The 17721-nt window shown below is 33.1% G+C and overlaps 4 protein-coding genes across 7 annotated transcripts in view; 3 read left to right on the forward strand and 1 right to left on the reverse strand.

Moving 5' to 3' along the window:
• The window catches only part of LOC134845124 (AP-2 complex subunit alpha-2-like), a 606200-nt gene that overhangs the window by 124864 nt on the left and 463615 nt on the right, over positions 1-17721 (reverse strand). The gene's annotated exons all lie outside the window — the stretch shown is intronic.
• Positions 1-17721, forward strand: part of LOC134845123 (FACT complex subunit SPT16-like) — a 590873-nt gene that overhangs the window by 103903 nt on the left and 469249 nt on the right. The window lies entirely within an intron of this gene.
• LOC134845010 (histone H2A.V-like) lies at positions 156-6910 on the forward strand. Its single transcript, XM_063861842.1, has 2 exons — positions 156-247; positions 6688-6910. The coding sequence occupies exons 1-2, from the start codon at positions 156-158 to the stop codon at positions 6908-6910; spliced, it is 315 nt and encodes a 104-aa protein (XP_063717912.1).
• The window catches only part of LOC134845011 (glycoprotein-N-acetylgalactosamine 3-beta-galactosyltransferase 1-like), a 56508-nt gene continuing 46048 nt past the window's right edge, over positions 7262-17721 (forward strand). The window contains exon 1 of the mRNA XM_063861843.1: positions 7262-7268. Coding sequence (XP_063717913.1) covers positions 7262-7268 — 7 coding nt within the window. The remainder of the gene's footprint in view (positions 7269-17721) is intronic.

Consider the following 17721-nt stretch of genomic DNA (forward strand, 5'->3'; position numbering starts at 1 on the left):
AAACCTAATTTACAGAGAATCTTTATGGATAATTTTTCAAAAAAAATTGATTTTTAAAATGGAGTTGAGAAAAAGTTTGTTAGGATTCTAACTCTGATGAAAAGAGGTGGCGGTGAAGCTGAAACCTGACGAGACATAATTTAACCGCATTTTTAATGAGACTTCTAACTTCAATTGACATTAAAACAGAAAAAGAAATTCTCAGCCACGCAAATCCCGCAGAGGAGTCGCAGCCGCCTATCAAACAGTATACTGAGGATTCAAACTGTCACGACTGAAAACGTTTTCGTTAAAATTAAAACATTGTACAAGTTTGTTTCAGTTTTTTCGTCATTTAAACAAAAATTCTACTCTTATTAAAAATTTTCCGAACCGGTGGTTTAGTGACCACATATTTGTTTCTTAGACCGGTAAATTTTAATCGAATTTCAAACTGTCTAGTTTTGAGAGGTTAGAGTTGTTACTGTACGCAAAATTCACTGCACAAAAATTACTGTACGCAAAATTCTTAGAAAACTAGTTACAATTCTCAAAATCACGCGATAATTTTTTTGTCTAGGCGTCTAAGTATTTATCAAGTTTCGCCATTAAGATAGCCTCATTGAAGAGCAAAAAATAATGCCAAATATTTGACCAACTTCACTTCGAAAATTTATTTTTTTGTGAACTGGCTCAAGTTATAGAAAAAAATCACTTGACATGATTCAAATATGAAATCTCTCCCCTTAAATAAATTAGCCAGTTGAAATGAACTTGAAAGATTTATGGCTCGAGTAATTGCATTTGTTGTGAAATTAATGCGAATGCAAAGTGCATGGAATCAGAATTGACTTAACAAATTCAAACTTTAATCGTTCAAAAGCTTGCTTGCAAAGTTATCTATCGAAATTAACTCAAACTGAGTAATTAACGGATACTGAACATTCATAGTTTTACGATGTCGGTTGAACCTACAGAAATTCATGCTTCGAAGTTTTCGAGAAAGAACGACTCTTCAAATGCGCGACTTGTATGAATCAATTGGAAGGTCTCAACGCTGTCACATTTTTTGTGGAGGTTGTATTATGCCTGATTTGAGAAAAAGTCATGAAATTTTGGACAATAAATCAATGACCCCGACGATTTGCAAAACTCACAAAAACTTGTGTTCAATGTTTTGCGCAAATTGCGAGGAAATTTTGTGTGTAAGCTGTGTTTTGAAACATGCTAACCATAACATAACGTCAATCAAAGATCGAGCTTCTATTTGAGACCAAAAATATTCGATTTGATCGCAAATTTGAGTTCCTTTGAGGTATCAGTTCGCGTTACTCGGGAAAAGCTAAATGAAAACAAGGAAATACGCACTAAAAGTTATGATAAATTGGTGCTAGATATATCATCATCAATGGATGCTCTAAAACAAAAAATCTTGGATAGCATCAAATCAGAACACGAGAAAATAGTAAAATTGGAGGAGGAATTGACCAAAAATTACGAACTGTTGTTACAATGCCAAAACGATCTTCAAGAGTTGTTATGTTGCTCAGATAGAATTATGGTAGAGCAGTTTAGGGATAAAGAAAATCAAGTTTCAGAGATAGAAATTAAAGAATTGGCTTGGGTTACGTCGTTTTAACGGTATAGATTTGTCCGTGTCTAAACAGATGACCCCGTTGGTCGAAAAATTTTCTGACCATTTTTTCAGCAAAATTAAATTGCCAAATGTCGTGTCTGTAAGTGAAAATTCTTTCGTGTACTCCAAAAATTGTCGCTCTTTGTATAGCGTAGAATATGAAAGTCATAATGTTACAGTCTACAAATGCAAGTTCAAAGAGCACAAAGATGATGTCTCGATGTCGAAAAATGAATTGGCGACCTTTGAAAACGATGCATCGATTTACTGTTTTCAAGTATTTTTTCTCGTGCAACTAAATTCAAGTCCAATTATTCTAATCAAAATTAACAAAGTTTTGCGGCTGTTTGACGTACACTTAAACTGCTTCAGAAGTATGAAATCGAACCTTGAATTTCATCAAATTCCTTTATTTTTTGCATTCATAAGCACAGGCGATGTTGCTGAGTTTGTTTATTGGGACAAAATCAACAACGTTGTCAGACAAACTAACAAAGATAGCGTCAAGCTTGAATGCGATTCCTTGCCTCAAATTGTGAGTTCTTGGCAAGACGATTCGTTTGTACACTTTGTAAACCAAAAAAACGACGTGGTAGAAATTGAAACCCATCCGTCCTACCCACTTTCGGATTCTGTCATCAAAGCCAGCGTTCATGGTGTTTGTAATATCAGCTGCATTTCACAGATCCACTCTACTATTATAATCTGGTCGTTATCAACCAGTAGCTTGACTTTTATCCGCAGAATTGATTTCCGGTCTGGTTATTTTGTGACGTCTAAGGTACATTTTGGAAGTTGCTACAACAATTTTTCCGTGAAATTAAGTGACCGCAGTGTTTATTTGAGTTTCCTCGTTACGGCCAAAACGACAACGGAAATTAGATTTACAAAAATGTGTTCTTGAAAAAAACACCCGCGATACCACGACAGCATATCCAATGAGTGAAAATTAATATCGGTTAAATTAATCAATTTCAGGCAATGATTCAAAGTTTTCTAGTTGGTTGTTTTTTTTTCTTTTTAATTTTATTTTTGGCCTTTCCTTTCCTGTGTGATAGCTTGCAGCTTGCAATACTAGTTTTATGTGGTGTGTCTCAAGTGGTGTGAATATGGGGTTCGGAAGTCAAATTTTTAACAGCTTTTTATGAAACTTTTGACTTTTCTTGTAAACTACCCTCGCAAATCCGAGAAGGTTTCAGTCGAACGAGTCAGTTGCAAAAATTTATTCTTCAGAAGGGGCGGCTCTTAGTTTTTTTAAAGAATTTATCCTCGTTTTTTGACTCCTCATTTTTTGTGGAATGTCTCTGAGAAGATTCCAATTTCTCTAAAATGTACACTTCTCAATTATTTCAATAGAGAAATAACTAAGGATTTGAGCAAAGTCCAATATTTGACTTTACCCATTTCATCCCGTTTCAGTATAAGAAGTCGGAAAATGCAAAAAATGTCAAACAGATACCTCCTGCTTTAGCTGACCCATTACATTTTTTACCGAGGCATACGAAAATTTCAGTTCACCTAGTTTTCAACACTTTTTTCTTCTGTTTTTTTTTGTGTTTTATCGCAAGTGGTGAAAAGCTCTGCTTCGCCTCTGCATAATTTTTTTTCCGACTCAACTTGTGTCTGCCTAAATATTTTTGGCTTTGTTTCCTCTTCATAAGTTTTGTTCCGTTGCTATTTAAGAGTCGATGAACTCTTACACGGGTCGCGATAACATTTTTTAGAAGTCTTAGAATGCTCTAAAAATTAAGATTTCAGGCGGCTACTTCTTGGATCGTTTAAAAGGCTGTAGATAATAAGATAAGCCGTAGGATGAAAGGGATGAAAATATTGAGAAAAAGCAAAATGAAAAAAGACCCGCAACTGCTCTATGAACCTTGAAATTGATTCTTTGCACTGGTGTCAGAACAGTTGTACTCAAAGGGATCATTTAACCTGATGAAAATGCTCTGCTGATATGCCTTAATTGCTTTTCCAACGGTAAAAGCAGTCAAGTAGTTAAAAATACCCCAAGCAAACTGAAAACATAAAAGAAAACTGAAAAAATAATCAAGAAAAATGAGAAACTTGGTCAATTGAGTTCAGTTGCAGAAGACCTCTAAGATTGTTGATTAAAACTTGGATTACTAAAAAATTTATCCCACATACTCAAACAAAAGCCAAAATTGGTTCAAAACTGGTTTCTCCGAACACCCCGTCCAATGCCAGATCGAAGGACTCGCAGTAATAGGATATTCTTGAACTAAGGACAAAGGCGGAAGAATAAACGTAATCACGACTGCAAAGAGATCCCAGTTTCTCAACATGAACTTAACATCAGACGTCAAAAATCCAGCGAATTCCAATGAAGAAGAATCTATCATGCAACTATTATAGTACACTTTCTATCATGCAACTATTATAGTAGCTATATCAAAGTAGGAAGCAAATTAATCATCAAATGCGCCAAGTGAAACAAGAACTTCGAGTAAACAAATATTTAATCCTAGTCCCTAGACTATCGGTACTTTGAAACAAATCATTCTATTAAATTGTAAAAACAAACAGTCTGTCATGAACTACAATCCAAACAGCCTTCCCACCTCGCTCTCAAACGCTCTAATCAGTTTGTTTTTTAAGTTTTTGGCGCTGATTTTCTCAAATTCATGTTATTTATTTGACTTCTGTGCTGAAGATCTACAACACTTCAGATGTTGAAGTTCATGGACGAGATGAATGAAATTAGCGCTCACGTGAAACTTAAATTGTTGCAATTCATTTACATAGACTTCAAAAAGAATACGACACAGAACCTCATGACTTAAATCTAAGTGAACGTCGAATATTTGATTTTGCAGATGTTTTCAATTCAAACCAAAATGAGAGCAAAATATGTATTTTATTCAGTAATGACTTCAAAAACCTTCTCTGAAAAGGACCTGAAAAATTACACGAATATAGTGTGTCAGACCGATTAAACTAAAGTTGTTCATGTCATCACTAACCAAGAGATGTACCACATATTTAACTTATTAAAATACGTAATCAGTATAGTTTTAATAATCACTTGTACTTGTAATAAATGTATCAAGGATAAAGAAAGAAAGAAAGAAAGAATTTATTTCTCATTGTTTATGGTAAATATGCATAAAACGAGAATGTAAACACGAAGCACCAGAAACAATGAGGGGACAGTTAACAAACCCAATTGGGTAACAGAGCACTGCCCGTTTGATCAAATGAAGTACGAAACTTGAGATCTTCAATGAAAAGGAAAAATATATAAATCTGAAAACATAAAAGAAAATATTGGAGAAAAAAATACTAAGTTTGAAAAAACATAAAGCAGCAAGATCGTGGAAGAATGAAAAATAAAGATAATAATGAAGAATGAAAGACTGAAACTTGCCCTGCAAGACATTTTTCAATTTTTTGATTGAAAATCTGAAGAAAATGAATCGTGCTACGAAAGCTTTAACTGCTACAGCAGCCGTGAAAACTCAAAGAATCTGTAAAAACCAGCTTTGCTTAGACTCTTGAAACGCGAGGCGAATTAGTCACATATGGTTATTGTCGAAATTTATGATTGAATTATTGAGTTTATGAACATAAAAGGCCTTCCGAATCCATCATTTATGCTCAATTACCCTATTGATTGATAGGTTTCGACGAATGGTTTTATCTCCCGTGCCGGTCACAGCAAAACAACGCAAAATCAAGTACCACAAACAATCAGAATGGGTTGAGTGGTATATCAAATTAAAACACCTTCGGTCGTGGCTCCAGCGTTTTTTTTATTTTCAAAAAGTTGCCCAGTGTCGAGAAAAACTAGTTTATAATTTAAGTTGAATTTCAAGCAATCGAGTAACGTTCTTTTTATGAATGCTTACACTTTTTATAGGTATTTATGCTAAAAAAAATTAATTTTACTATAATGAAAACTAGTTTTGGAAGGTTCTTTTTGTGCCTTCTTGGCAGCCATCAAGGTTTTCTATTAAATTTGTTCAAAATTTTTTTAAAAAAAAATCTGTTTTCGTCATTTTTTAAGACAAATAACGATTATTTCAATTTACGAACTTTGTAAGTGCACGTGTAGTTCTGTTATCGCACCTCGAAGAATAACAGCCTCACGCACAAAAACTACCAATTCATAAAAAAAAGAAATTTATATAAATTTATTATAAATTTATAATGTCGATCAAATTGAGTGTAATAATGCCAAGTAATTAATTAGCTGTTTTGTACAACTCACTATTTGTCTTATAAAAAGCCCTTGAATAACTGAACCTTTTTGCTTCTCTGATGAAGTTGAATTTACGGGTTGTAGTAACTCATTTCGTTTTCAGGTAATTGTGATCTATCAAATAATAATTATATAGTGTTTATTGGTCTACTCGTATTTCAACAAATTGAAGTGTAAAAAAGTGTTCGTTTTTACAGGCAGGCGACAAAACTATTAATCATTGAGACTCTTATTGGACTAATAGGACTTTTAGGGTGTAGAAAGTCATACAATTAGTTCTCAGATTATAAACGAGTATAAGGAGTAGAAATTAAAATAAATTCTTGCAAGGTTGTCTGAAAAGTAACACTTTGAAAAATATGAAGGGTCATTCGCTCTATATGTAGCAGAATATGTTCCGACCATTTATGTTCCGACCATCAAGGTTTTCTATTAAATTTGTTCAAAAATTTTTTTAAAAAAATCTGTTTTCGTCATTTTTTAAGACAAATAACGATTATTTCAATTTACGAACTTTGTAAGTGCACGTGTAGTTCTGTTATCGCACCTCGAAGAATAACAGCCTCACGCACAAAAACTACCAATTCATAAAAAAAAGAAATTTATATAAATTTATAAAAAAGAAAGTTTTTTTTTTTTATAAATGTGATCAGAACTTCATGCTACTTTACAGCAATTGACTATCCTTGTTTTTATGTGGATTTGTTTTTGGCTAATATAACGATTGTTGGATGTTGTCCAGATAATTTGTTTTTGAAAATTTCAAATAGGGGATGACTTTAACATACTGAGTACAATTGAATTAATGAGCATTATCGAACGAATTGAGTTATTTTGAGTTTGTGTTCAGCGCTGCTATCCTGGAATATCTGACAGCGGAGGTTTTGGAACTGGCAGGAAACGCTAGCAAAGATCTGCGAGTGAAACGTATTACACCCAGACATCTGCAGCTGGCCATTCGCGGAGACGAACAACTGGATTCGCTCATTAAGGCGACCATCGCGGGCGGAGGTGTCATTCCTCACATTCACAAATCGCTCATAGGGAAGAAGGGATCCCAAGGAAAGATGTAAAAAGTCTGTTGCTGGTAGTTGGACATGGTTTCTGAAAAAAAAGACTTTCTTTAGCAGTTGAGAAACTCAAGTCTTGCATCGTAACTTTTTGACATTTTGATAGTTTTCGTTTCTTTTATTCTCCTCATTTTGTTGCTAGTAGTTTGTCATAGTAGCTTTCGTGTCCTTTTCTTAAAGTTTTAACCCTTTCATTAATACCTTAATCAAATAAAGTGTGTTTATTATTGCGAACCATTTATTAGCTGACTTAATTGGTGGTATGTTGCTGCTAGCAGTTTCTGAGTTCAGGTGAATATTTTTATGCTGATATAAACATATTGATTTTAGATGTCGATCAAATTGAGTGTAATAATGCCAAGTAATTAATTAGCTGTTTTGTACAACTCACTATTTGTCTTATAAAAAGCCCTTGAATAACTGAATCTTTTTGCTTCTCTGATGAAGTTGAATTTACGGGTTGTAGTAACTCATTTCGTTTTCAGGTAATTGTGATCTATCAAATAATAATTATATAGTGTTTATTGGTCTACTCGTATTTCAACAAATTGAAGTGTAAAAAAGTGTTCGTTTTTACAGGCAGGCGACAAAACTATTAATCATTGAGACTCTTATTGGACTAATAGGACTTTTAGGGTGTAGAAAGTCATACAATTAGTTCTCAGATTATAAACGAGTATAAGGAGTAGAAATTAAAATAAATTCTTGCAAGGTTGTCTGAAAAGTAACACTTTGAAAAATATGAAGGGTCATTCGCTCTATATGTAGCAGAATATGTTCCGACCATTTTTGTCATTGCCAAAAAAAGGACATTTTTTCAAAATGAATGTACCTGTATTTGATACATGCAGATTAGTAAGAGGTTTTGAAAATTGTTTTTTTTTATGTAGTTAAAAAGCAGACTAGAAGGGTTTTAATAAAATCTATCACTCGGCCCTTTCGGATGATTATTTGTGGCATCTGATTTTGCGTGGAAAACAGAAAAAAAAAGTAAATTTCACCTGAGTGCAAAGCTCCTACCCATTATCCAAGATCAGAACAAAGGATTAACGCCTAATAAACCAATATGAAAGTTCAGTGCGAGTGATTTTTAATGGTGCCAAGAAAATTAGACAATAAGCAAATTAGACGGATGCTACAAAAACGAAATTAGACGAAATGTTTTTTGTACAGATCTGGCATTTTAGACGAAAAAGCTATGAAAAGGAAAGGGCCATTAAAATTTTTTCTTTTTTCTTATGGGTGAAGTTTCACGAACACAAAAAGAACTGGAAATCTCAATACCTATCAAACAAATTAGTTTAAATGAACATAAAATGTCAAATCCGAGTATTACAGGAGAGTTTTGAATTGAATAAATTGTGCATGATTGACTTGTACAATTTTTGGCCACCGAAAATTAACTGTTGTCTGAAAACAATTTTATTTTTCTCACACAATTTGACCGCAAACAATTTTAATCTCTCACTTTTTTTTATTTGCTCACAATTGCACTTTTGGTAAATCGTCCTTTTTTCTTTTAATTACCTCCGTCTACTTTGCTTATTGTCTGATATCTCAACCCTTTTGTAATAACTGTATCCTGGCTATAACTAAATTCAAAGTCTTTTTTATACGACTTTTCATCAAGCCGCCTGGCTTGAAATATCGAAGGTAATGCACTTCAAATAAGAAACATTTAAAAAACGCGGTCATTTAAGGTCAAATCGAATGACGTCATTTAGGTTCTAATTATCTAATACTTTGTGCACTTATTGTAGATTGGACCAAAAGGTACAGGTCATTCGGATTTTTATTTTCAAATTGGGTAAATGTTATGAAAAAAATAAATTGTCAAACTTTCGTTTGTATGCCAATTTAGCAATCATTTAGCATGATTGAAGTTAATCATTTCAAGTTATTTCTATGATTTCGTCTAATTGATCCAACGTTTGATAATGGTGAGGAACTTTGTATTCCGTTGTTTTTTTTTGTTTCAACGCAAAATCAAGTACCCCAAATAATCGATGGAATGGATTGCTGATGAATCGTATTAAATCCTCCTTAGTCGCGATTCGAACAACATTTCAAAAATATGCAAAAAAATCTGTCCATTGTCGAGAAATTTTTGTGTATTAGTCTTATTTCGAGCAAGTACAGCGAGCGAGAAGGATTTTACTTGCAAAATTAGACAAAAAAGTACCTAAGTCTAAGAGCTTGTTTATTTCACAGAAATCACGTTCTATTTCTGGACAGCATCTGCCTGGTACGCGAACAATTTTAACCAGAAAGTTTCTCCGACTAATTAGTCTGTCCAATATTGAGATTTCGTCCTATTTTTATTTCGAAGTCTTGAAAGATTTACGAAAAACACTGGTTTGCAATATCTGAGTAGAGATTTTGACACCCTCAGTCAGGAGTGTTTTGATTGGGCCAAAGCTGAAAAAAATTGGGCCTATGATTAAATATGATAGCCGTTGGTTTGAAAGAAAATCTCAGTCATAATAACTTGAATTAGTGAGTATAGAAGCTTGAACTGAGCTCTTATATGATTTGATTCAGTAAAAAAATGTTGATAACTAGCCTCAATTCTTACAACAACAGCTACAAAATACGGCAGCTTAACTAGTTATTTTTTTGTTTTTCAAAAATGAACTATAATTGCTTTTCATTGCTTTTCATATGTGAAAAGTTTTCATGCATTTCCGCCTGGAGTTTTTCGAACTGAGCTTTTTGGCTTGAAGTTAATCAGCTTGAAGTCCGGATTCCTGTTCTCCTAGATCTCATATATTTTATGCGCATTATGAAAGCGCTTTTATTGCTGCCGGGTAATTAAAAATGAAGCAGGTGGAAAATTATCAAGATATTCTCATTATGGAGGGACCGAATGCTGGAAAACTTCTAAATCGCTAGACATTCCTGTTGATTAAATGAGTTTTGAACAACACCAAAGCCATTATTAGCAAAAAATGAATTATAGTAGCGCAGCAAAATTTGCTGCTTAATTCCTGTAGATATATATGAGTTTGTTTGTTTCATTTTTGTATTTTTTGAAAATTGGTTTCAAGTTTTTTTCCAATACCCGACTTCAATTTTGCAATATTTGAAAATTCAAGTGTCTGCTTATTTTTAAAAATTTGTCTATGTTATTCTTAATGGCCTGTTTCTGTTTAATTTTTTTGAGATGTTTGCAATTTTTGTGAGAGATGTTTGAATCTTACGAAAATTCTTTTTTGTACGTTTATTGTTTATATCGACGTGTATCAGGTCATCATTAATATAAAATTCGTTCAAAGTCAAAAATTTTATAACTATACAAGTTTGATAAAATATGACTGTTTCTTGCTTCAAATGACTGAGAAGATTGGGAACGCGAATGATTTTCACTGTTATTTATGATTCTGTTGATGACTCAGATCTATGGTGGCCTGTCGGATGATCTGTTTCACTTACTCGGATTTCTCTTTAGTGCTTAGATTCATCGAGATAGAGGTGACTTGATGCCCAACTTCTTAGCTGCGTCTGAACACAAACCAGTATTTGGTTTCGCTGAATCTTTCTTCGGAAACAGTATTTGGATCCATTTATGGATCCATTAAGGAGCAATAAAGGACATCGCAGAACTCATTTGTTAAGCCATGAGTCAAGAACCACGCTATCAAAAGTTTTAACCCAAAAAAAATTTACTCCGAGAGATTTTGATAATTTTAATGCAAATTAGAGATCTATCCTGAACCAATTTGATGACTAACTTGTTAGATGCGTTTTCAACTAGTCTGTAATTCGACAAAAGAGGCTATAACAAATACAAACGCTTGCTTCTCGTTGAAAGTAAATTAAAGGTCATTTGAGATCTCACGGTAATGCTCTCGAAAAAAAAACACTAAAACGAAAGCAAATTTTAAGAGTGCATTAAAATTGTTTTCAAACAAGCGTTTTTTATTAAGTATAACCGTGTGATCTCAAAGAATTTTTGTCAATATTTTTTTTTCAAAATGGGGCAAGTGCTCCTATTTTAAAATTCTTTTCGCCAAAATAAATAATAACTAAAAAATCTAAAAAAAGTTTTAAGAAAACAGTTCAGGAATTATCTTTAAATCGTATTAGAGATCTCAAAATCTCACGGAGTGATTTTTTTTTTGGTTGAAAACATTTGATAACTTGGCTTCTAATCAATTCATATTTCTTAGATTCTCAGACACATTTCGTGGGTTAGATGTAATGACTACGACTGGTACGGCAAAAATTTTCTGCTGATACTAATGCTTTGGGTAAAACTGGATATTCAGTTTTAGAAGAATTTTCATTTTGCACTCGCCTTTTTTAAGGTAACATTTATTGATAATCGTATTTTGTCTCATAATCAAATTACTCACTGTGAAACATCGTTTTCAAAATTTGACACAGATCTTTTGCTTGTAACATATAATTCAAATCTTGGTTCCAGTTATCAAAAAAAATACAATGACATAGCGTTTTACTAAACAATTTTGGATATTTTTTACTAGCTTCATGCAAGACGAATTTGGGACGCGAATTTTTTCATGTTCTTGCCGACATTTCGTAACAATTTTAAGTAAACATGCTTCTACAAAACCACAAAAAAAAATGTTTTTTTTTTTCGCCACAAAAAAAACTGTTCGAAACCTTGGTGGTCTAAAAACTTAGAGCAACTGATATTAAAAAACATACTCTGTCTAGTGAGTGCAAGAGAACAAAAATGAGAAAAACTTTCACATCCTTCAAAAGCTCTCGCAACCTTGTAAGTAGAAAAGTAAAAAATGCTCGCAAAGACTTTTGTAAATGACTCCTGAAAAAAATCGGAGCAACCCGAGAAAGAAGGGATAGAAAAAAGATTGAGAAGAAATTGCAGATTTTGTCACTCTGTTTTTGTACAACTACGAAATTAGTCTGGTCTTTTTACTTAACTAATTTTTATATTGCTTAGAAGCCAGCTTGGATTCAGTTAGTTTAAATTGGTCATTTGTAATAATTTGTGAGCCTACATCATACAGAATGTTTTCTTTAACCGCCTTGTTATATTAACAAAATTATGTTTTACTAAAAATCTGACCGGGAACAAACTTCTTTTAAAACTAAAAATTTTCCGTTTCACAACTTTTGTCGGATTTCTGTTTGTCTGTTTATGTTTTGTCGACTTAGTTATCACATAATATTTTTTGTGCTCTAAAAGGTTTTCCTTTGGAATGAACGTATTTCCAATTTTTTGCTGTAATGTGTAAATTTAGTGAATCTGATTTTTGATACTTCTTTTTTTGTTTAAAGCTTAATTATCCTCAATTATTGCGACTTATATTGCTTTATCACGGGTGTAATTACGGAGGATGGTGGGTGCGAAAATTTAAAATTTCAGAAAAATTTCATTTTTTGGCTCAACAGGAGTTTAGCCACCGTTTTTTGGCTTAGTTGCCGCTCGATTTTTTAGAGATTTATATAAAACCGGCAAATGTGTATTTGGATGTGCTTTTCCTCAAATATTTCATCTATTCAGACCAAATTTTTCTAAAAACTTTGTACAATTTTTTTTTCTCCTTGGTACCTTGCAATGCTATGTTTATGCGGTGCCACAAGTTTGCAAAGCTCTGCTTCGCCTGTGTTAAGTTTTTGTGAACGGAGTTGATGATTTCGAAATTTAAAACCTCTAAAAAGTACTGGCTGTAGCAGAGGATTTGTGGGAGTCCCTTTGATTAGTTTTAAGGACAATGAATGTTGTTTACTATGACTTCGAATCTAAATTTCCGGTGTCTAATCCTCTGAGAGCGAAGCTTTTTAGGGGCAGAATACCTCAAAAAACTTTGAATACTGTTGAAGAATTTTAAAGCAAGATAAAAATGAGTCACACTCATTATTAATCTTGCTGAAGTGTTTGTCAAGCTTTGATAAAACAGTTTCGTGAACTCATTTTACTTTAATGTTTTTTTGTTTGATAGTCTTGCTTGTTTTTTGTTTGCGACTGAATTTTGAAAAAAAATGAATAGTTTGATTAGCTTGCTACTTTTTCGAAAATTGAATGTGAAAGTGACCTCAACTTGCATTGGTTTCTTTTGCTATTCTAAAGTGTGTTGCAACCGAGGCAATTTTCCTCCAAATATCTTTTCAAACTTTTTGTTTATATTTATTTTATTTTTTTTTCTATTTGTTTCTCAAAATTTTTTCTCAAAATTTTTTATGGGGGACAGTTTTTTTATATTTTTTTATTCGACAGGTGTTTGCAAGTTTTACTTCGAGGCTGTATTAACTTTTAATTGCCCTAATTGGTTCTTTTTTTAAAAAATTGAAACCTGTTCAAGGCAGATCAAAACAATCATATGGAGTTTTTGGTCCTTCTTTTTTGGCCACGTTTGATTTTTTTCCGACTCAGCCCTGCTTTGCTTCTGAATAAAACTATCAGTTGATTGAACTGAATTCAATTCAGACCTTTAGTGAGAAAAAGTACGCCGAATATTCATCCCACAAGAATAGTGCTAGACCCTCAAAAACCCAAGAAACACCAAGAGTCGATGGCTCAACACTTCAAAAAAAGGTATTGTATCTAAATTGAAAAAAAAAAAATTGGAGAAATGGTTTTAATTACAATATCGGTGGTTATTAATTTTTTTCCTCATTATCTGTCTGAAATTGTTAAGTAGCAGTTTATTTGAGAATAAATGATAGAAAGTTTTTTAACTTTCGATTGAAATATCTATTTACCATAGCAAATGAAGAAAATCTGAATTGCGAGTTCTCGTACATCACCGTTTTTGAAAACTGGTCAACGTCTAAAAACGCAGTGGGTTCTTCTTAAGCATTGATTTAATAGTCTCTGCGAATTATTTTTGAGAAAGTTTTCGAAAACAGCTTTTTTGTAATTTTCAAAAAACAGGCACACCCCTAGTCGATCAAGGGAGGTTATCTTGCAAGATCTTGCAAGAATCTTGCAAGATTCTTTTAAAGAGGATGCATCTCTTTAAAAGATCTTGCAAGATTCTTGCAAGATCTTGCAAGATAACCTCCTTTAAAGATAACCTTTTTTTGCAAGATCTTTAAAGATACAATTTTTTTGGGCAAAAACAGCTTTACACGCGAAGACAACCAAGTAGCGTTCGTGGAAGAAGGAAGCAATCTTAGCTACGCATACATACACACAGCCCGCTAGGCGGTTGCCCCCAGAAAGCTTCTTTTTTTAAAACTTTTTTTGTGATAGGCGGCTATCTTCAAGTTTTGATCGACTGCTTATACCTTAATCTCTCAAAATAGGAATTTGAGAAGAAGCCTTTTGTGATGAAAGCTTCACTTTCCTAGAACATAGCCAAGCGAAGATTGCAAAGGAGTAATGAACGCAAGTAAACATTAAAAAATAACACTGACGTTGTTGAAAAATCTCAACTTTCAAAACTCAAAGAAAACAATAGAAGCCCTTTAAGCTCTTTAAATTTCTCGAACAATTTATGATGGGCGCTTTTTTGATAACATGAACCCGACTTGAGAAAACTGGATCAATAAGTAAAGTTTTTATTCTCTGGAAATCTAAAATGTAAATTCCACTCTCAAAACTAGAAATCGATATTCGAAAAAACTAAATATCCCCGGTTTGAACTAATTAAAGCAATTCGTCACAAAAAATTTTTGGCCAATAATCCTTCAATTTTCGCAAACCAGTAGCCGCAATAATTGCAAATAAATTAAAAAGATTTGATTGGTTGATACTTTTAATCTCATTGAATAAATTAACAACAAATATGCGACTACTTTTTAACGCATGATTTTTGTCTAATTTTATTCGTTAAGCATTTATTTGAAGTGATGCAAGTAAATTTTTGAGATCAATTCGAAAACGTTTTGGATTCTCGTTCTAGAAACAATTTTTTTGATCTTACACCTAATTTCTGTTATTTGTTTTGTGTTTTTCGACAGAAATTTCGGGATGGTTATCTTGCAAGATTCTTGCAAGATCTTGCAAGCTAACCTCCATCTTGCAAGATCTTGCAAGATAACCCTCTTTTGCAAGAATCTTGGAAGATCTTGCAAGATAACCTCCCTTGATCGACTAGGGACGTGTTCAATTTTTTTTCAAAAATTGTCTCTTATTAGTAGTTTTTGCATTGAAACAATTCTTTGCAAGACAGTTTATGATTTACCGCCAGATGCTAATGAAGCATTAAAAGTAAAGGGCTTGAAATCTCTGATTCAATCTTAACTGTTTGCAAATAGCAATAACATACAGACAAAAAGTCATTAGATTGTCCATCACGACAGCAAAAAACGAAGTTTCCAATTTTTTCGGTTTTGTTTTCTCCTAAAAATACTCCGTGTTATTTTCTTTTCTGCTCACTCAGAAATGTTTACCTGATTTTTTTTTGTAAAAAGTTGTTTTAATGTTTTTGCACGATTTTTTCTACATTCAACTTTTCTATATAATTTTTACCCTGCTTACTTTTTTATTAAAGCAAAACGACGCCGTGTCATCCGCAAAAAATATATGTCAAAAAATAATCAGAACTTAAGAATGCGGCCAAATTTCTTTGTTGAAAGATAAGATTGGAAAACCTAATTTACAGAGAATCTTTAAGGGTAATTTTCCAAAAAAAATCGATTTTTAAAATGAAGTTTTTCATCAGGATTCTAACTCTGATGAAAAGAGGTCGCGGTGAAGCTGAAACCTGACGAGACATAATTTAACCGCATTTTTAATGAGACTTCTAACTTCAATTGACATTAAAACAGAAAAAGAAATTCACAGCCACGCAGATCACGCAGAGGAGTCGCAGCCGCCTATCAAACAGTATACTGAGGATTCAAACTGTCATGACTGAAAATTTCTTCGTTAAAATTAAAACATTGTACAAGTTGGTTTTAGTTTTTTCGTCATTGAAACAAAAGTTCTACTCTTATTAAAAATTTTCCGAACCGGTGGTTTAGTGACCACATATTTGTTTCTTAGACCGGTAAATTTTAATCGAATATCAAACTGTCTAGTTTTGAGAGTTTTGAGTTGTTACTGTACGCAAAATTCACTGCACAAAAATTACTGTACGCAAAATTCTTACAAAACTAGTTACAATTCTCAAAATCACGCGATAATTTTTTTTTGTCTAGGGGTCTAAGTGTTTATCAAGTTTCGCCATTAAAATAGCTTCATTGAAGAGCAAAAAATAATGCCAAATATTTGACCAGCTTTACTTCGGAAATTTAGTTTTTCGTGAACTGGCTCAAATTATAGAAAAAAATCACTTGACATGATTCAAATATGAAGTCTCTCCCCTTAAATAAATTAGCCAGTTGAAATGAAATTGAAAGATTTATGGCTCGAGTAATTGCATTTGTTTTGAAATCTTCAGAATTAACTGACTTAACTTGAAGTAAAACCATTTGAACATCTAGCTTTTGAAATTGTGAAATTAATGCGAATGCAAAGTGCATGGAATCAAAATTGACTTAACAAATTCAAACTTTACTCGTTCAAAAGCTTGCTTGCAAAGTTATCTATCGAAATTAACTCAAACTGAGTACTTAACGGATACTGAACATTCATAGTTTTACGATGTCGGTTGAACCTACAGAAATAAATTGCGATTCATGCTTCGAAGTTTTCGAGAAAGAACGACTCTTCAAATGCGCGACTTGTATGAATCAATTGGAAGGTCTCAACGCTGTCACATTTTTTTGTGGAGGTTGTATTATGCCTCATTTGAGAAAAAGCCATGAAATTTTGGACAATAAATCAATGACCCCGACGATTTGCAAAACTCACAAAAACTTGTGTTCAATGTTTTGCGCAAATTGCGAGGAAATTTTGTGTGTAAATTGTGTTTTGAAACATACCAACCATAACTTAACGTCAATCAAAGATCGAGCTTCTGATTTGAGACCAAAAATATTCGATTTGATCGCAAATTTGAGTTCCTTTGAGGTATCAGTTCGCGTTACTCGGGAAAAGCTAAATGAAAACAAGGAAATACGCACTAAAAGTTATGATAAATTAGTGCTAGATATATCATCAGAAATGGATGCTCTAAAACAAAAAATCTTGGATAGCATCAAATCAGAACACGAGAAAATAGTAAAATTGGAGGAGGAATCGACCAAAAATTACGAACTGTTGTTACAATGCCAAAACGATCTTCAAGAGTTGTTATGTTGCTCAGATGGAATTATGGTAGAGCAGTTTAGGGAAAAAGAAAATCAAGTTTCAGAGATAGAAATTAAAGAATTAGAGCTTGGGTTACGTCGCATTAGCGGCGTAGATTTGTCCGCGTCTAAACAGATGACCCCGTTGGTCGAAAAGTTTTCTGACCATTTTTTCAGCAAAATTAAATTGCCAAACGCCGTGTCTTCAAGTGAAAATTCTTTCGTGTACTCCAAAAATTGTGACTCTTTGTATAGCGTAGAATATGAAAGCCATAATGTTACAGTCTACGAATGCAAGTTCAAAGAGCACAAAGATGATGTCTCGATGTCGAAAAATGAATTGGCGACCTTTGAAAACGATGCATCGATTTACTGTTTTCAAGTATTTTTTCTCGTGCAATTAAATTCAAGTCCAATTATTCTAATCAAAATCAACAAAGTTTTGCGGCTGTTTGACGTACACTTAAACTGCTTCCGAAGTATGAAATCGAACCTTGAATTTCATCAAATTCCTTTATTTTTTACTTCCATCAGCACAGGCGATGTTGCTGAGTTTGTTTATTGGGACAAAATCAACAACGTTGTCAGACAAACTAACAAAGAAAGCGTCAAGTTTGAAAGCGATTCCTTGCCTCAAATTGTGAGTTCGTGGCAAGACGATTCGTTTGTACACTTTGTAAACCAGAAAAACGACTTGGTAGAAATTG

This window comes from Symsagittifera roscoffensis, chromosome 4 (assembly GCF_963678635.1).
Source record: "Symsagittifera roscoffensis chromosome 4, txSymRosc1.1, whole genome shotgun sequence".
NCBI lineage: Eukaryota > Metazoa > Xenacoelomorpha > Acoela > Convolutidae > Symsagittifera > Symsagittifera roscoffensis.

Excerpts from the sequence above, each read along its gene's own strand:
- LOC134845010 (XM_063861842.1), top strand. The coding sequence starts at position 156 with ATGAGACTTCTAACTTCAATTGACATTAAAACAGAAAAAGAAATTCTC. Across the intron at positions 248-6,687 it reads TCGCAGCCGCCTATCAAACA|CGCTGCTATCCTGGAATATC; the intron begins GTATACTGAGGA and ends GTTTGTGTTCAG.